This window comes from Phocoena sinus, chromosome 15 (genome assembly GCF_008692025.1).
Source record: "Phocoena sinus isolate mPhoSin1 chromosome 15, mPhoSin1.pri, whole genome shotgun sequence".
In the NCBI taxonomy this organism is placed as follows: domain Eukaryota; kingdom Metazoa; phylum Chordata; class Mammalia; order Artiodactyla; family Phocoenidae; genus Phocoena; species Phocoena sinus.
The window spans coordinates 68646384-68667332 of record NC_045777.1 but is presented as its reverse complement, the minus strand read 5'-3'; the positions used below and the strand labels follow the sequence as shown (position 1 = coordinate 68667332).

Here is a 20949-nt window from a genome sequence, read left to right as displayed (position 1 = left end):
CTCAACTAGCTGCTTTAACATGTCACATAATATCATCCTCAAAGCAACCTTACAGATTGGGTACTACACTTTACAGATTAGCAAAGACAGTCAGATAAGTTAAGTGATTTGGCCAAGCTTATGCAAGCAAGTGTGTAGGGGAGTAGAAGTAAGTATTAACTTGGGCTGATAATTTAAGTTTGCATCCTTTCCAATAATGCGCTTCTCTAATTACCTATGCTCGAAAAATCACATCTGTGCCCTCTTCCTCCTTACCTATCACTACCAATATGCTGCCAAAGCAAAGCACGGTTGTTATGAACATAGCTTTGGAGTCAGACAGATCTCGATGTGAGTGCAGGCTCTGCTACTTATTAGCTGTGAAATACCATATTACAATGTAGAGTAGCTCCTGGTATATATAAGAGAGCATAGAGGTAGAAAGTGAATATTCTACCTGAGATAGGAAAGGCTGCTCAAACGAGACTCGAACACACGTAACAATTAAGTAACCTGCCAAGGTCACACATGCTGGTATATGGTGGAACTAGGACTTCAAAACCAGGTCCACCTGGCTCTAGAGACTCTGTTCATTACCAGTCTGCTACTGTTTTCATGTGTGGGAACCTTGATTATCCTCAATTCTCTATATGACTTGTGGTAAAAGTGCCAAAATAGTTCAATAAGTGAATGGACAAACCAGTCGTCAGAACATATCAAAACAAACTGGGCTTTGAGAAAACTGTAATCACATACTGGATTTATCTTCTGCCTCACAATCATTACTGAGCTGAGAAAAGCCATTCTGAGGCAATAACTGAAATGCATGTGCTCTGAACAGAATTTTCATGGGTGGTAGTCTCTTTACGGCACGTGGTAACTGATCTCAAGCCATTTTTGTCTTGGTGCCTCAGTTTCTTCTACTGAAAAGTGGAGATAAGAACAGCTTACACCTCTCAGGGTTGTTGAGGATTAAATGCAATAACGCGCACAGCTGCTCAGCACGTGACTTGGTGGGGGGGTGCTCAATTTTAGCGATAGTCTTATAATCAATTTTAGCTATAAGCTGTATATTAAAATGGGTAAGATCCGGAGGGAGAGCTCTAGTTAACCTACAGGAAACATTTTCAGATTCCCCATTCATAACTTCTGTATAGAATTCTTATTTTTACAACACAGATACTGATGAATACAAATACATCACCAAACAGGCATGAGTTTATAAACTTGCTACACTGCTAATGACGACAGTTGGAGTCTCGTAAGAAATGCCTTCTCTCACCTGACTGGGTTTTGCTGATCTGCACCTCTCCGTTATTTTGTGGCTGTTGATTTGTTAAAGCACTGCTCTCTGACTGGCTGCTTAACACTTTAACAGCAGATCCCAGGTTTGCTGCTATGACAGGAAAATGCTGACCCCTCTTTAGAAGCTGCTTATGTTCCTGGTGGCGAAATCGAGGTGGAACTTCGCGCGGATACCGAGGCAAGGCCTGTGGTGGCTGCGGCTGCGGCGGCTGCTGGGGCTGTGGCGGCGGCTGCGGCGGCGGCTGCTGATTGTTGGCTGTGGCTCGCTTGGCATTATTATTAGTGCTGGTTGCTGTGGAAGTGCCGTTATTAGAGTTGGCAGGCTGAGGCTGGCTTACACTGGGCTTTATCTGTTCTGGCACTAATCCCAACAAAAGAAAAGGGGTGGAAAAGATTAGCCAGTAAAGTGCACCTCCATTGCAAGCCATCTAAGTAAAATGGCACTAAGAAAAACAATCCTAAAGGAACAGAAGCTTTACGTGTGCAGGGATATCCTTCCTCATTCACGGGCTCCAGTTTTCTTGAGAAGGATCACTGCCAAGCGTCAAATTTTACTTCTGCTAACTACCTATCTGATAAGGGAATGGACACCAGTCAGCATTCCCTGTCCTGGATGACAGTTCATGCTCACCATCTCCTTCCCATATTATCTCCAATTAGAGAACAAGCACTGTTTATACAACTCTGGAACTCACAATAACTAAAATAACAAAGGTGACAAGTCAAGTTTCCGTAATCCCGAAAGAATCCTCAATTCCCCAGTAACTGTTCTTAATCTGCCTCATGTTTAATGTGCTTGGTCCCTATTTTTCATCTTTGAAAGACAACACAGAGTAGGGGTAGAAAATAATCCTGCTAGTTCCCTTACAAAACAGCAAAGTTAACACTGTTTTTTGTTATTAAAATGTAAAGCCTGAATCAAATAAGACAAATTCAGAATTGGGATGTATATACAAAGATCACAGACTGAAATCTATGAGACTAACCAAAATTGGAGAAATAACTTAGATACCCTGTCTTAAACAAGTCTGAAAAACAGCTATCTGTCTACTGTATGAACAATCAGAGACTACAGTGAATTTCTGGACTCCTAAAGGAGATTAAATAAGTAAATAAACTGAGGGAAATGCTCTAAACCAGTGAAAATATACCCCATCTCTAAAACTACAGGGAGGCAGAGTGGTATATGAACTTTTGGTGCCAGATGGACCCAGGTTTCAATCCCAGCTCTGCCTTTAGTAAGCTTTGTGTCTTTGGACAAGTTGTAAAAACCCAAGCCTGTGGTCTCCTCTGTAAAAGAGGGATAACACCTATTGTTTGCAGAGCTATCCTAAGGTTAAATCTATTAATGTTTACAGAGCACCAAACACAAGGCTATACACGCATACTCTGGTTTATTGTGCTTCGCTTTATTGCACTTAGAAGATATGGTGGTGGGTTGTTTTTGTTTGTTTGTTTGTTTGTTTTTTACAAATGGAAGGTCGGTGGCAACCCTGCATCAAGCAAGTCTATCGGCGCCGTTTTTTCCAACACCACCTGCTCACTCTGTGTCTCTGTTTCACATTTTGGAAATTCTCGCCGTGTTTCAAACTTTTTCATTATTATTAGTTATGGTGATCTATGATTGGTGACCTTTGATGTTATCGCTGCAAAAAGATTATGACCCACAGAAGGCTCAGATAATGGTTAGCATTTTTTAGCAATAAAGTATTTTTAAACTAAGGTATGTACATTTTTTAAGACATAATTCTATTAAACAATAGACTACAGGATAGTGCAAACATAACTTTTACATGAACTGGGAAACAAAAAAATTTGTGACTTGCTTTATTGTGACGTTCACTTTATCATTTTGTGTGTGGCAGTTTTAAGTTATTAGTTTTTAAAATAAAAATATATATTCACTTTACTCCGGTGGCCTGGAACTGAACCCACAATATCTCTGAGGTATGCCTGTAGAGTGCCTATTTTTTAATGATTGGCATAATACCACTTTATACTTTTGTAGCAGTTTAATGTTTCTCTGAGATTTTGATGCATCTTCACAGATGCCACTGTCAGATAAAGTGATGCGTCTCCATGTGATCAGTGAGGACACTCAGAGAAAACTGTTCAAGAGTTAAGAGCTCCAACCCCACCACTCACTAGCTACGCTATTTCTGTGTCTTTTTCCTTGTCTATATGGTATAGACAGTCTTGATCTAGTACCCAGAATAATGTAAACACTCAGTGAACAAAAGGTATTACTGTGGCCCAAATAAAAGAAATATTTATCAAACGCCTAAAATGTATACGATTCTGTGATAAAGTGCTGGTCACATGGGTTGTTTCCAACAGCCACCCAACTTCCTCTTACAAACCCTCAGATCTAGAGCCACCTTTCATTTAACAGTTTAGCCTCACTATTGTCTTCTTTCTCTGAAATGGTGGACTTAGTCTATATCACTAATCCTGATACTTTTTATTCCCGTATATAATCTTGACCTCTTATTTTTTAAAATCTGATTTTGATTTTTCTAAAGTAATACAAAAAAATTGTATTCCAGGAGGAATTACATTGAAAAATCACAAACATTCCATCTATTGCTTGGAATTCCTTCCATTCTTGAAGGCAAACCGAAAAGCCTCTTATTAGCATTTGGGCCAAGTGCATTCTAGGTCTAATTACTTTATGTAGAAAATTCTGTCTCCTAGACAATTTCATGCTCCCAGAATGTAACAATAATGTATATTCCTCTGTCATGAGGAAAATAAGGAACTAGAATATTCTAAAGTACCTCTGAAACCAAAAGAAGATCAAGTATATGTAACTGAAATTATAAGGCACATAAAAACTCTGACTCAGCTTTTACATGCCTAGTATTGGGCTCAGTATGGTATTTGGCAATTGAATGTAACCTTAAAGTGGTGCAGTTACCCACTGCTAAAATACAAGTTTGTCCGCCACTTTATTACTAAAGGGAAAAGATTGTGACAACAATTTAATACCCAAACAAGATGTTATTTATGTGAGACAGCAACAGGAAAGTGTTGTTTAATACATTCAAGGAATTAGAAGATATCCTACATGCAAACACTGTGAATAACCTACATGAAGACATGTATAAGAACCCTAACACTACTTCAGAAGTGACTAGGAACTCAGAAGCAGTATTTACATAGGTCACCCAGCAATCCCACACCTACCTCAAAAATTCAAAGAACTCCTGTATTTCTTATCAATAAAGCGCCATGGGGAAAATAATGCTGAAAGAGATACTAGTTTCTAGGGCCAGAAAACTTCACTGACACCAGTAAAGACATTAAGACACGTAACTACTGACTATAATACTAAATAATCTAAGGTAAAATCTCAGATGCAAACATGGGATGTAGTAGTAAAGAGTAAAGGAGAAGCTAACAGTGCACGTAGGTGTGCCAGGGTAAGGGTGGAGTTGCTGGGTAACAGATATAAATACTGAATAATTTTCGCTGCTGTATATGTGTAGTTAAAATTTAGGTTTATTATGTCAGTAAATATCTAAACCGTTGGAAGGGGGAAAAATGACAAAACGATCCATTCAACAGACACAGAATATGCAATAAAGAGAATTACTTTTAAATTGTGGTTAACATGAAATACAAAACGAAATGTCAAGCATAAAACTCAAAATATCTGTAATCAATAAAAATGTGAGTGGGTTAAATTAACTAGTTAATAAAAGATCTTAAACAGGGTTAAGAAAAGAAAAAACAAACTTAAGGAATATACTTATCAAAAATCACTCCTGAAACAAAATACAGGAAAATTGGTGGAAAAAAGTACAGAGACAGATATACTAACAAGAAATGCTAACAAAACTTAGATGAAATATCAGACTTTTAAAATTCAAAGAGAAAGCATTATAAAGATTTTGCATACTGATAAAAGAAACAAACTAAAAAGAAATAAACAGCTAAGAACCTTTATATACCAAATCTTAGTATCAAAACATGTAAACCAAGTGGGGACAGAAAAGAAAAACTGAGAAAAAGCAAAACCATATATCTTGAAATGAGGTAACACCTTTTTTGACAAGTACCCGAGAAACAGTCATGAAGTGCACACACAAACCATCCAGCACTAAAGAAAACATCAATAAATTACAAAAAGTAGGAATAATACAGATGGTATTTCTGGATTACAATGGCATCACACTAGAAACACAGGCAAATACAACTGCCTTATTTAAATAAATTTTGAGTTGAAGAGGAAATAAATACCAAAACTGTAGAATTATATTAAAAAAATAGTGAAAACAATACACATAATAAATTTTAAGGTATCATAGACTTAATTATCTTCAACAAATGAGAATGAATGTGAAGCAACCAACTCAAGTTAAAAATCAAACTAAAGGAAGCAGTAAGAAGGAATCAGTAAAAATAAAAGTAGAAATCAATGACTTTAAAAGTGAACCAATAGCAAATAAAGATTTGAATAAATATATGACACAGATATAAAAAAGGAGTATAAACAAAATATGCTATAATTTTACATTTTAATCTCCGGAATATTTTACATTGTTGATTCAATAAAAGTTTTTTGGAATGCAAATAAGTGAACCAATAAATCCAAGGCATGGTTCTATGAAAAAAGTAAACTACCAATTAACCTAATTTTTAAAAAAGAAAACGGAAAAAAAATAAGAGATGATTTTCTAAAATTAAGATATTCCTTAACGCTTAACTCATTAAATAATTGGAAAAACTGGAGGAGGGAATTATTTAACACTGATCCCAGAAGAAGCAGAAAAAAACAGATTAATTAGCATAGAAGTGGAGAAATTTATGAAATCATCAATCAGGATCACATAGTTTGATCAACACTACCATGCATACTTCTTCATTTTTTTTTTAACTAGCATACTTTTAAGAGATATTTATCTCTAAATTAAATGCTATTTAAATTGTTGTAGGGCACAGCATAAGATGGAATACCAACATTAACACTGTTACAAATAAATCAGACAAAATTTTCGTAATCCCAAACAATGGGGGAAATAAAAGAAGCAATATAAATAGTACTGGGGAAGAAAGGACATAACTTCAAATATAGAGATTCTGTAAAGACAAGAAAATACTATAATCTATACCAATAAAACAGAAAACCCAGCTAAACTGAGTGTTCTACAACATGGCTTGGCAAATCTTTCCTGTAAAGGGCCAGATAGTAAACATTTTAGGTTTTGCAGGCCATACAGTCTCTGTTGCAACTACTCAACTTGCTGCTGTGGCACAAAAAAACAGCCACAGACAGCACGCAAATGAATGGATATGATTGTGTTCCAACAAAACTTCACATAAAAAAAAACAGGCAGTGGGCCAGATCTGGCCTGCAGGCTGTAGTTTTCCAGCCTCTGCTCTGTAAAATATAATTTACCAAAATGAGCTCACAGAGGAGTAGACGATCCTATGGAATAATAACAGCAGAGGACACTGAAAGATCCTGCAAGATTTACCTCCCTAAAAAGCACCTGGCTCAGATGACTTTACAGGGAGTATGTAAAGAAAATCCTCAAGAAGCATATATAATATCGATCTTACATAAACTGTTCCAGAACAAAGAAGTAAAGGTTCAAAAGACTGGCTGGATTCAAATTTTGGCTCTCCAACTTACTAGCTACATGACCATGGGCAAAGTACTTATCCCCTCTGTACCTGTTTCCTCATCTGTAAAACAGAGTCAAGTATTAATACCTACACCCATTGGGTTTTTGTGAGGTTTTAACAAGATAATAGATGTAAAGAACTAAAAACAGTACCTGGCACATGGTTAGTACTCAATGAATGTTAGTGATTACTATTACCATCTGGGTAAAAAAAGGTAGGAGGAATTAGGATGAACCCCAGGTTTCTGGCCTGGAATCCAAGTAGACAGTAGTACCATTTACCAAGATATGAAATAGAAGACAAAAATTAAATTCGGGAAGTATGTGAAAATGAGTTTAGTTTTTTTAATTGTTAGGTTTGTTATTACTATAGGACAGTCTCTCAAACTTTTTGGTCTCAAGACCCCTTTACACTTAAAAAAATTACTGAGAACACCAAAAATTTTTTGTTTATGTGGGTTACATCTATAGATATTTACCATACTAGGAATTTAAACAAAGAAAATTTTAAAATATTTATTGACTCATTAAGAAAGTCCTTTATATATTAAAAATAGATGTTTTTTGAAAAAAAATTTCCAAAACAAAAAAAGAAAAGTATGCATTGTTTTACATTTTTGCAAATCCCTTTAACATCTGGCTTAACAGAAGGCAGGTGGATTCTCACATCTACTTCTGCATCCAATTTGTTGTGACTTGCACATTATGTACCCTCTAGAAAACTCCACTATATACTCATGAGAGAATAAGTGGCTAGACAAAGCCTTTCTACTGTTATTATGAAAATAGTTTTAACCTTGTGGATCTCATGAAAGCTTCAGGAAGCCTCTCAGGTGCCCTTGGGTAAACTATGAAAACCACTGCTATAAGAATGCTACTGAGGGCTTCCCTGGTGGCGCAGTGGTTGAGAGTCCGCCTATCAATGCAGGGGACTCGGGTTCGTGCCCCGGTCTGGGAGGATCCCACGTGCCGCGGAGCGGCTGGGCCCGTGAGCCATGGCCACTGAGCCTGCGCGTCCGGAGCCTGTGCTCCGCAAGCGGGAGAGGCCACAACAGTGAGAGGCCTGTGTACCGCAAAAAAAAAAAAAAAAAAAAAAGAATGCTACTGAATATATGGTTCTAGAATTTAGTAAAAGTTTGAACTAAAAATATGGATTTAGGATTCAGCATACAGGTAGAAAAAGAAGTTATGAAGTTGTAAAATAAGAAATGGCAAGACCTAAAGAATAGGTTTAAATAGCAGACAGAAGAAGAGAAGTTATGGCAAGAATAAGTTACCACTGCCAGAGAAGTAGGAGCGCTGTTGTTTATTTTAGTAAACGGCCTCACTATCTATCTAATTACTAAAGCAGGGACATCTTTCTCAAATTCTCCCTATCCCTTTAGGTCCAGTCAGTCTAAAGGTCCAATAGATTAATTATCTCCTTGATACAATCCAAATGCATCCTTGTATCTCCAATGTCACTGCTGTGATTTAGGCCCTTATCAATTTCATCTTGCAAAAACCTAATTGGTCTCCTTGGCTTAAGTGTTGATCTCATCCCACGCCCTTTTCATTCTCCCCAAATCTATCATCTCTCTGCCCCACATTATCTATATTATTAAAGTGCTCTCAGAATTAATGCAAAGTCCTTAGCACAGCCCCTATCTACCACTTTTCCAGATTCATATCCTGCTACATCCACACACATCTCCTCTTCTGCATCAAATACCTCCAATTCTCTGAAAGGCATCATGCTCTTTCATGACATTCCTTTCTTGAAAATCTTTGTCTACCACCTTTCCTAGGAAACAACTCATCACCCCCCACTACCCCTCTATTCAGCTAATCTTAGAAGTATTTTATGACAACATCCCCTCCCCACTCCCATAAAACCCTTAGGCATTCCTTACACCAGAAGTCCCCAACCTTTTTGGCACCAGGGACCAGTTTTGTGGAAGACAATTTTCCACAGACGAGGGTGGGGCGGTGTGGTTCAGGCAGTAACGCGAGCGATGGGGAGCCGCACATGAAGCTCCCCTCTCTGGCCTGCCACTCACCTCCTGCTGTGCGGCCTGGTTCCTAACAGGCCCGGGGGTTGGGGACCCCTGCCTTACACTACATGTGCTCACTAAGTGCAGGTTTCTTACTTCTTCTTCCTTTTTCCACGTGGTGGTCCCAGCACCAAGAACAGCAAATGGCATGTTCAAAAATCCTAGAGAAATCAGAAATATACCTTTTCCTGGGTCTTAGCTCTGCTTCTTCAAGGAACTCTTACCTTCCTACCCAAAATTTCCCATCTTAAATTACCAACACAAAGAGGAACATAGCTGGTTTGTCCTTCTACAATCCTCTAGGTTTAGCTGAGTAAATTCTTCCACCGAGCTTCACTAATAAATTTCTGGATGAAACCACCCTATTAACCAATTCTGCTCTTCAGCAAAACACCTTAGGCAAGGTACATCTGTTCTAACATACAGATCTTCTTTAAGAGCTAGAGGATACCCATACAATACTCACAATATGGTATTCCCAAGATCTTGGTTCATCTGCCCATCAAATTTTGTCCAAATATGTGAGATGCAGAAAAGGGGGATGATGAAAGATTTTTCAGGCAGAGGCACGTGCTTTAAAAAAAAAAAGTCATGGGCTTCCCTGGTGGCGCAGTGGTTGAGAGTCCGCCTGCCGATGCAGGGGACACAGGTTCGTGCCCCGAACCAGGAAGATCCCACATGCCGCGGAGCGGCTGGGCTTGTGAGCCATGGCCCCTGAGCCTGAGCGTCCGGAACCTGTGCTCCACAACGGGAGAGGCCACAACAGTGAGAGGCCCTCACACAGCAAAAAAAAAAAAAAAAAAAAAAAAAAAAGTCATCTACTGTATAGCACAGGGAACTCTACTCAATATTCTGTAATAACCTATATGGGAAAAGAATCTGAAAAAGAATGGATACATGTATATGTATAACTGAATCACTTTGCTGTACACCTGAAACTAACACAACACTGTAAATCAACTATACTCCAATATAAAATAAAAATCAAATTAAAAAAGGAAAAAAAAGTCAGATTGCCCTCACGTCTCTCTTTCATAACTAACAATTCTAGAAGTGATCCCCAAATTTATTTAATTAAAAGTGCTATGGGGCATGTGTTTAAAACAAAAACAGGTTCTTCAAGCCTCACAGATTTACTAAATCAGAATCTGTATTTTTAAAAGCACATATCACGTGATTCTCATTTCTGAGTAAATTCTGAAAACTAGATACTGTAGCAGCATCTACAGAGCTTCTGACTTCCATTTTTGAGTCCAAAACAAAAGATAATACCTAACAATTACCTAACAGCAACAACAAAAAACGTCCCAAACACACTGGGGGGAAAAAAAAGTTTGCAAAAGTTATATAATAAAGGAATTTTTAAATTTAATTTTTGATTAATTTGATTTTTTAATTAGAAAAAATGGTCCCAAATATATATAAAAATGAAGTTCAGATAAATTAAACAGTTAGACTATACAATGCTAAAATTTTTTAAAGCTTTCAGAAAGCACAGGCAAAACTTTTTCTAAAATCTGAATAAACGGTAGGTTTTCTCAGCATAAAAATGAGTCAAGAAATCAAAGAGTAAAAATTGTTAAGTTTGAGCAAATAAAATTATGCAGTATATTTTATTTTTTCAAAGGTGTCTGTGTGTATATATTTATTCCAATTTAAAAGGCAAACTGGAAAATATTTGTCCTTTGGAACAAGTTCAAGGGATCCATTCCCTACCCCCCTCCCACTGCCCACCCCAATTTTCCCTAACCAAAGGGGGAAAGGTACTGTTTTGGTTTAAGGCTGCTAAACCTAACATAGGAAAGCATTCAACAGAGTCACTAGAGTTTAGGACCGGAGTCTTAAACTAAGAATATAAATGTTATTTAATTTTGCTTTCCTTCTTCTAAACATATATTTGCGTCTTCTGCATATGTACCCCCTATGGGGTCTGATATTTAGATATTTCTACCTGGTATCTCATCCTCAGAACAACCTCAAACATATAATACAGTTCATAATCTTAGAAATTTTTTCATCGAACACATTAAATGGAATATTAATGAGCTTCTTATACAGAGAGCTCATGTAAATAGATAACAAAAACTCTAGGCCCAAGAGGAAAATGGGTAGAGAATAATGGGCAATTCATAAGAGCAAAAAAGTACAATTAAACATATGATACTCCATTTTATCAATAAACAAATTGATTTATATTTAAAGCAATAAAATACCAATTTTGGCCTGACAGATTTTATAAAGATAATATATCCCATTCTTATGTTGCAAGACATATTCCTTGCACTGTGGCAGAGACACTGCACTGTGATTCACCCATGCTGGGTTGGGTTCTACTTTAATGAGAGGAAAAAGCCAGTTATCGTCTGGGTGAGGAGGAACTCTGAAATGACTGGGGAAACTGCTAATGTGATGTTTCAATGGACTAAAAGGTTGCTAGGATACTGCAAAACCACAGTTGTGGGAGTTACAATTTACCAAGTATCAGTTGGATGCCACACAATTTATCTAATATCTCTTTATCCTCACCATGATTCTATGCATCTGAATTATTACTTCCATTTTACCAATAAGGCAACTAAGGGCAGAAGAAGGCTGCCCATGACTAAACATCTAGTAAATGGCGAAGCTAAAATTTAAAACCAAATCTGACCCCCAAACTAATGTTCCTCCTAGTATACATTTTCATCTTACTTATAAGAGCAAAATCAAACTCTCCAAAAATAAAGGAATGACTAATTCTGGCTTAATGTCTTTGAAAGCTACAAATCAAAATTTTCTAACCAGCGTTTATAAGTTATCTATCACATACTCAGCATTAACTACCCTCCAGTGACATGTTCTATATTATATATCATTTCATTCCCACATTAAGTAACCTGGATTATCTCCTTTTAACAGAGTCAAACCGAAGTTTAGAGGTTACAGTACTTGCTCAAGGTCACAGAGATAAGAACTACAAAGGCAGTATCCAAATCCAAGTTTATCTGACTCAGAAGACTGGACTTTTAACCACTATGCCTGGTTTACACAAAAATTCCAGGATTATCTTATTAGATGAATCAATGCTTTTCACTTCTGGCAAAATGCTGCCTTTAAGTAACATTTTATCAGGCGAACTTTCACTAAGGCTACTGGCACTGAGAAAGAGAGCTCTTAGTAAGCATTCTGAAGCACAGCTACTATTCTAATTAGAACTACAAGTATATAAAAGTGAAAAAGATGATATATCATGTGTTTTTTCCTAGTCTGGAGCTTTCTTTTACCTGGTTATAACTGATAAAGCTATTCTTGCGAATCCATCCTGACTTCTACTCCAAAATTTAAACCAGATGACTCCTGATTTGTTTTCTTTGAAATTGAAGACCTAATTGTTGCCCAAGTAGAGTATCTCAGGGCTCAGGACACAACCATACGATGCCTCCAACAACTATAGGCTCATTAGTCTCTGAATCTAGTTTCTGACAATAGTTTACTTTGTTAACTGCAGTAATCTCTGCTTTTCTCATATCTATTTCCTGTCTCCTTTGTCCTGCTCCAGTCTCATCAGACATCTGAATTCACCAAAATCTTTAATTTCTACTTATTTTAATAATTTATTAGTATTTATAAGCAAAACACATCTACATTTGGTAGAGACAAAATGGTTCTTACCTAAAACAAAAAGAGGTCCTTAGCATTCTTCATAACCTCCTGAGTACATAAATCTAGATTTACATGTATAAATCTATATAAATCATTTTTCTTTCTCAGTAGGAGAAAAGGAAAAATGGTGACTCTGATATACCTAAAAACAGTACTTTTTATTGACTCCCATGGAAGTAGAAGCCCATTTCCCCCCTTCCCGTTAGTGCATAGTTAGAAATCTTTTTGTTACACAGCTCAAAGACATCTTCATAGAAACACATTCACCATTAGTAAATTCTTAATCAGTAACAACCTCCTCTTCTTCAAAGAGGTCAGTACCCATTTAGGTCAGTACCCATTTGCCTTCAAAATCTCTCATAAAGCCGAAGTTCTATCATGGCACATTTGGAATCAGAACCTGGTCTTCCAAATATTACCTAATACCTGCCTGTGGTACAAAAGTCATGTTTCTACCATGCATACTGTGGAGAAAAACACTGAACTGAACCCCGGTTCTAACAGCAGACCTTTTCCAACCTGTGTGCCAGGAATCGGTTAGAGGGATGCTGAGGGGAGCAGCACTTCAGAGTCCAGGTGACCAGACTCTCTAGATCGTCATCCTCAGCTGAGAGCAGCCTCTTCTGTTTACAATAGCCCCACAAACGTCATTTTCTACATGTGCCATTATGTGAATAAGGTCAGGCAATGTGCTTCAAGTCACAATCTATTTGCGCCTCAATTTTCTCCTGTATGCAGTACAGTGATCCTTTGTCAGGCCACCAAAGTTCCTGAATTTCATTATTGTAGGAGGCTTTGTGATTGAGAAACTTATGATCTCATGGAGAAAACAGAGTGCTAAGCTGAGATCACAGGTAAAAACATTTAAAACAAAGATGAGAATGGAAACACATTGGGGACAAGGACTTGGAGTTTGTTTTGTTCATGTACAGCAGTGACCACAACAGTGCATGAAACAGGGTGGGCACACAATAAATATTTCATGAATGTTAAATGGTTCCTGAAAAGTCAACCACTTCACACATCACAAAATTGTCGAAACCTCTCTGATTCAAAAAATGTTGCTGGTAATACAATTTTTAATTTATTTCTTTGTGCTCAGTCAACAGGGAAATACTATAAAATCTGTTAGAAGATCTTTCTGTAATATTTTTAAAAGATGCATTGTTTTAGTTCATTCATTGCATGTTATTAAACCATGGGCAATAGTGTAGCTCTCCTGCTCTGTCTTCCATGTAACTAACTACAGGGATATTTTCAAAGAAAAAGAAGCAGTAGAGCCCAGTAGGCTTAGTAGTCCAACCCTTACTCAGACACTAATCAGCTGCATAACCAATAGGAAAGTTACTTAACCTTTTACCTGTAAATGGTGATAATACTATCCACTCTCATAGGGCTGTTGAAACGATTAAATGCAGGCTTATATTGTGCTAGTACACACTGATGAAGCCCTACTCCTGTATTAGTTTTTAAATATCCACTGTGTTAAGTCTCACAGTTCCCAGGCTGCTGCCCTGGTGCCTTCGCTGGGTCCCACACATTTCCCAAAATTCAATAGCTAAGAGTTACTCTTAGCACATTAAGATCTTAGGTCTGCTCCAGTACAGTGTTATGAATCACTGGTGCCCATTCACTATTAGTAATTAAATATTTAGAATCTCACCTGGACTAATGAAATATAATCAAGCACAATATAAATATAAAGCACAGTCCATGCTACGGAGTAGGTGCTCAGAGTTAGCTATCTTGACGCCTCCAATATGATGTGACATGCAGCTGATTTAACAGCTCCTGAATATTTTGATCACTCCCTAGATCAATGGATTTAAGTAATGAAATTGTGTTTGACAGAAAAACAGAAAGGCTAGAATTGAATACAAATAATGGTTTCCAACTATGGCAGGAACAAAAATGTGTTTTAAATGTTGATTCAATTCTCATGAGTTTTTAATTAATCCGGAAAGAGAATAGCCACAATTAACTATGCTTCCCTATGTGATCACCAGAAAACAAAAAATCTGTATCAAATTTTCTCTATTCCTGCTTCCATCCCAGGCTCCCCTCATCTCCTTTAGGAGCTCTAGGGTTTGCTATTCTCTGTAATTAGCTTGCTTATGAAACCACTTGAAGAAAGCACTGGCATGATATAGACAGACGGAAAAATAAATATTAGCTGTCAAAAATTAACAGTGCTTATTCTTTTGCAAGGAACGTACAATCAGTATGCTTCCAAAACAAGCCAGTGTCAGAGCTGGAAAGCTGTTTTTAAAAAATGACGTTTATTCTTGATAGAGTTCCCAGTCCTTCCCTGTCTTTACAATGTATAGGTCCACAGGATACCCATCCGTTCCTATACCTCACCGTGATTTTTTTAGCGCTTCATTCCCCTGCTGTTTCAAAGAGATACTCATCATATACATATTTTAGAAAGGAATTTCAAATATTCAAACATTCAAATAGCTATGCTCCTTACAGTTTTTCCAAGTTCAAGTCACAGGTAAGAATAAAATTTTCAGAAATTTCATTATGTCACTCATTATAGTGGTCCACATTTTTATGAGATGACGCATGAGTCCACTGCACCGAGAAATAAACATCGTATTGTTTTCATACAAGAAAGCTGGTCAAGAATTTAATTTATGATACCTTACAAAAATCCAGCTTTTATACAGTTTCACCACTGAATGAGAGCAACATCAGCAGGTATTATTTGATCGGGAATGGCAGTAGCCTTAGAAAAAGAAACAGCTCATTAAGGCAGAATTCTACAGGGAGTGCCAGGCCTCACCAGTTATGCAGTCTGAGCACTACAATCTTGACTCTTAACGACCAAGAAGGCTCTAGAACTATACGGTCCAATAAAACTTAGAATTCAGTTCCTCAGTCACATTAGCCACATTTCAAGTACTTAAGAGCCACATGTGACTAAACCTGGGCTTTATACAGACCCTATAATACAGAAAGACAAAAATGATGCTGACAGTATAAACTATAATCCTGAATGAATTAGGTGAATTCTCCTAATTTTTAAATGTTGGCAATCAATTAAAAATGTAAAGGATAACAATAAAAACACTGTGTGGAGACCATAGGAGATGAGGGAGAAATGACAACTAAACAAATTACCTTGCATTGGATCCTAGAACAGAAAAGTTAATGGAAGAATTGATGAAATCTAAATACAGTCTGGAGTTCAGTAATACCAACGTATGTCAGTTTCTCAGTTTTGACAAATGTACCACAGAAACGTAAGATGTTAATAATGGGGAACTGGGTGAGGTCTATATGGAAACTCTCTGTACTATCTTTTCAACTTTTCAGTAAGTCATAAATTATTCCAAAATGACGTTTAGTAAAAAAAAACGGTGTGAGCCAAACCCATACCACAAGCCTCCTAAATTTATAATCTAATCACTGCCATAAACACCATATATTGTACACACCACGAAAATAAATACATTTTCATGAATCAGAATAAGCGTGACCAAGTATGAAGGGAGCTGCCATCAAAAGAAGGATGAAGTGAGTAAAATAGTTGGCAAAACAACATAAAGCATTTTGAAGTGACTTTCATATACTCAGCCTAATTCTCAGAATTGTGGAAAATCTAAAAAAAAGATTCAAATATGTTCATGTTTTATGTATGGATGTAAAAAGAATGACTTACATTTGGAAAGGATATAAACAGTAGGTACTCAAAGGTCATATCTGAAGAAACAAATATCCATGGACCAGTCAAAAATCTAAGATAGAATATAAGTGAGTGCCCCAAGCTTAATACACATCACAACATCCTAAGAAAATGGAAAGGGAAGGATCAAGGGCAGTTAGAGAGATCCACTAGAAGATGAGTTCTGAGAGCGTTAGAAAAGCTGAAAGGCATCCTTGGCTAAGAAATGGGATCAAAAAGAAACAAACAGGAATGAACATGAAAAAGATAAGAATGATGTGAAAAGTATAAAGGAGTGATGGGAAACAAGTTGGTTAGATCATGGGAGGTCAGATTAAAGCGGGACTTGAAAGTCAACCAGGAGTTTGGTTTTGAAGCAAAGCAACAAGGAACAACTTAACATTCCTATCCAGGCGAGTGGTGTGAGAAAAGTGGAATTTTAAGAAAATTAATTTGGTCATGTTCTTACTAAAATTTTTGGTGGGGGGGGGGGGGGCATGCCACAAGGCTTGCAGGACCTTAGTTCCCCAACCAGTAATGGAACCTGTGGCCCCTGCACTGGAAGCTCAGAGTCCTAACCACTGGACTGCCAGGGAATTCCCCACGTTCCTACTGAATTAATTTGGCAGTGCTACTCCCTACATCATTCCACATCCCTGTAACTTTCTTAGACATCCAAATTCAAAGCCACAATATCACCTTCTGATCTCACCAGTTGCCAATCCTGTCAATTACATCTCAAACATCTGTCATCCATCTCCTACCTCTACTGTCAAGACCTCAGTTCAAATCCTCATTACCCTAGTCCTTCTCTTCTCTCTCTGGTACTGCTCCTTTTTGGTGACACTAGACACAACTGACAAAGAATGTTCTTAAAGCATAGCTTATGACCATGACCTCTAAACACAAGAACCTTTGCTAGCTCTCCACTCTTTAAGCATCATGAAGTCCGTCCTCTGGTTCCCCCTACCTCTATGCCTATATTCGGCCCCTTCCCTTTAACACCCCTATACTCATTCTCTGAATATTCCCTCTTCTTGTCCACCTGCCTCTTCTGCCCAGTGTCTTTTTTCTGTTAGCTCCATCTTTCAAATCCCTGCCCATCTTTCAACCAAAACTTTCCATGTAAGTAATTGCTAGATTTAAAAGAATGAAAAAACAAATGATGTCACCATCTTCTTAAGCTCTTCAGTGGCTCCTTGAGTACATTTAGCATATAAGGCCCTCTCTGACCTGGCCCCTGCCTACCTCCTTCAAAAAACCCTTCAACCCTGACCACTTATCACTAGGTATTTAATGCTCTTGGAATACCACCAATGCACATAACATCACATTATGTCTTGTCTCTGTGCCTTCAATCATGCTGATCCCTCTGCCATTTCATTCTTTCTTTGACCGGCTGTCTCATCTTTAAGACTCACAACCTCAAAAAGGTCTTCCTTATCTGTTCTTGTTCACTCTCATACAACTGCACCTAAAAATGTTACCTTAAGCAATGCCTCGGACTTCCCTGGTGGCGCAGTGGTTAAGAATCCACCTGCCAATGCAGGGGACACAGGTTCAAGCCCTGGTCCGGGAAGATCCCACATGCTGCTGAGCAATTAAGCCCATGCGCCACAACTGCTGAGCCTGTGCTCTAGAGCCCGCGAGCCACAACTACCGAGCCCGCACATCACAACTACCAAAGCCCACGCACCTAGAGCCCGTGCTCCACAACAAGAGAAGCCGCCGCAACGAAGACTAGCCCACGCACCACAATGAAGAGTAGCCCCTGCTCGCCGCAACTAGAGAAAGCTCGCACACAGCAACGAAAACCCAACGCATATAATAAATTTATTTTTAAAAAAAAAAGCAATGCCTTACCTTAACCTCTAATAAAAACAAGCAGTTTTGAGTGCAGTATCAGCCAAATGCAGAGATTATACTTTTGGTATAGCTTACGTAAAAATTCAGAATCTTTAGGCCTAACAAGTTCAGCATCAGAGAGCCCTACCCCTTTCATTACAGGTAGTCAACTCCTGGGAAGGTGAAGAACTCCTGATTCAGGATCTGAGAGGAATTAGGTTCCTGTTTCTTTACCACCCTGAAGTCTTTTGCTTGGCATGTACTGGGGGCTGTTCAACCTAATCATAATGATAGCAATCTACTATTCTCAGTGATAATATAGAATGGATGTCAGTCTGCCTACAGGAAGAAGTGGGGGACAATATTATACAGAGAACAAGGAATAAAGTCCTAGAGGTAGCTCCAGACAAGAAGACTTTTAGATGGAAGACTGAAGGAAAGGCACATGTGCTCAAAGACTCCAATCAAGGAAGTATGTTAGGAAGTGGTGTTTATTCTAGGAGATAAATGTAAGGTAGGTCTCGAAACAGTATATTTTTAAGGTGGTAATTAATATATACTACAATAAATCATAACCCCCAAAAGATGACTCCACGGTGATGTCACTGAAGAAGTCTGTCCCCACCCCCTGTTCCTTTCATGCTCTTCTCTCTCCCATCCTGGAGGTGAATAAAAATGCATATCAACAACCTTCCTTTAATGAAAAAAAGAATAAAAAATAGCTTTAAACAACGTACCTTTGATTTTTTGTTCAGTGGCCTAAAATAAAAACAAACAAACAAAAAACAATGTAAATATGAAACTGAAAGAAATGGACTGTTATGATAAAATGCTCATATATTACTATTACATAAGACATACACATTTTTATTAAATAAGGAATTTGTCATTTAGATGAACTGCCTAGGAAAAGATATGCAAAAAAAGCATGCTTTTCCCACAGATGTGCCCCATTGTCCCTGACACAATGTTTATTAGTAAAAAAAAAAAAAAAAATTCTGGAAATGCTTTAGTCACAAAGCAGAAAAGACACCATTGTATGACAGTATAATAATAATAATGATAAATGGAACTTCTCTTCATTTAGTTTTAAAATTATATAACTGTCACCTTTACCTTTAATGGATCTAATGAGTTTTTCAAATGTTTAAAGGGCTTCAAATTTTCTTGTATCACATGATAAAACATGAATTAAGTTTTCTGGAAGAAAAGCTGCATAAAGCTTCTTTGGCCAAATTAGTAATACATTTAACTCCTGGAAGTTAGGCTGCTACAGTTAAGTATGGTGAACTTTTTTTTTTTTTTTTTTTTTTTTTGCGGTACACGGGCCTCTCACTGCTGTGGCCTCTCCCATTGTGGAGCACAGGCTCCGGACGCACAGGCTCAGCAGCCATGGCTCACGGGCCCAGCCACTCCGTGGCACGTGGGATCTTCCCGGACTGGGGCACGAACCCGTGTCCCCTGCATCGGCAGGTGGACTCTCAACCACTGCGCCACCAGGGAAGCCCTGGTGAACTTTTAAGTATTTTTGGGTGGGAAAAATTTTGAAACATTTGTCACTTCTGACACATCTGACAATTCAATTAAAATGACTGTGTTCTGAAGTTAAACTGACATGGGTCCTGCTTCCCATGCCTGCCCCTACTTCCACAGTCTCTGACACAACAGGGAGAGGCGTTTGAGGACAGTAGGACTGCCTCAAGGTGGCTGGCTCAAACTTCAAGGGCCTCAAAAAGAACTGATTACAGACAAAGGCCACAAGTGAAAATCAACTTTTTGATTATGCCCAACTGTGTGGGAATCCTAAAAGAAAAAGATACAAGGATAGGCAGGGAGGTGAGGGAAGACTGAATAATTAGTAACTGAATAACCAGGAATTGCTTCTAAATGAAGATAAAGCTTTTCTTAACTGTCAGAGGGCAGGATAATTCATTTTGCTTAGTCATATTAAATTGTTACCAAAAACACCATTTTTAAAATTATATCATTATAGAACTATGTGGTAAAGAACTATATGGTAATTACCATAATGTTGAAGCCACACCAAACATTAATCTTTCCCCGGAGAGCCAGAGAGTCGATCTAGGTACTGAAGTACTTTACCAAGTTTTAGAGCACTAGTGACACATAAAATAATGGAGGCCCATCTTTTACTTTATATGGATCGAAAATTAAAAAAAAAAAAAAATTGATGGAAGGACAATGGCAAAAGACCAGTCAACTAGCTTGAACACTTCATTTATTTCTGGAAGAAATTGTTTTTAAAATCTGGTAATAGAAAAATAGTCTTATTAGAGAGAACTTAGTATCTGAATACTTCCAAGTATTACAAGCATCATGTCAAACTATTAAGATAACATAATTTTCTGAAACCCAAAAAATAAACACGGAAATTATTCTGCATGTTGAAAACAGATTGTGTGTTGTTTTGTGCGTTGTTTTGGGTTTTTTTGTTTAACTCACCTGGTCTCTTCCACAGTTTACTTCCAAAGGAAACTAGGCTACAGTACATAGAAACCATGACCACATTACTAAACCCCAAGATATACAGTGTTGTTCTTCTAGGCCTTACAGCATAAAGGATATCTACTATGCCAACTCCTTTGGGAAAGAAACCTTCATGTTGCTTGAGAACAATGATCCACCTCATTCAGTATTGTGTCATCTACAGAGAGCAGCACCAGGGGACACTCAAAGGAGTGTCTGAAGGACACCTATCAGAACACCAACTAATATAGTGAAAGAATATAAGTAATAGAACCCAAGAGCTCCCGATTAGGAGGAAATGGAACTGAAAGAGTTCCATTTCGTTCAAATAGGTTTTTTGTTGGTTGGTCCAGGGAAC

The 20949-nt window shown here is 37.8% G+C and overlaps 1 protein-coding gene across 6 annotated transcripts in view; it reads right to left on the bottom strand.

Moving 5' to 3' along the window:
• Nucleotides 1-20949, bottom strand: part of TNRC6A (trinucleotide repeat containing adaptor 6A) — a 98483-nt gene that overhangs the window by 49528 nt on the left and 28006 nt on the right. For 4 of the 6 annotated variants that reach the window (XR_004345593.1, XR_004345594.1, XM_032603742.1 and 1 more), the window contains exons 4-5: nt 18842-18863; nt 1262-1645 (exon numbers count right to left, since the gene is read on the bottom strand). The exons of 1 other annotated variant lie outside the window; for it this stretch is intronic. Coding sequence is in view for 3 of the 5 variants with exons in the window: in XM_032603742.1 (XP_032459633.1) it covers nt 1262-1645; nt 18842-18863 (406 nt within the window). In the remaining 2 variants the exon portion in view is untranslated. The remainder of the gene's footprint in view (nt 1-1261; nt 1646-18841; nt 18864-20949) is intronic. One more of the 6 variants, XM_032603745.1, reaches the window with a different exon arrangement.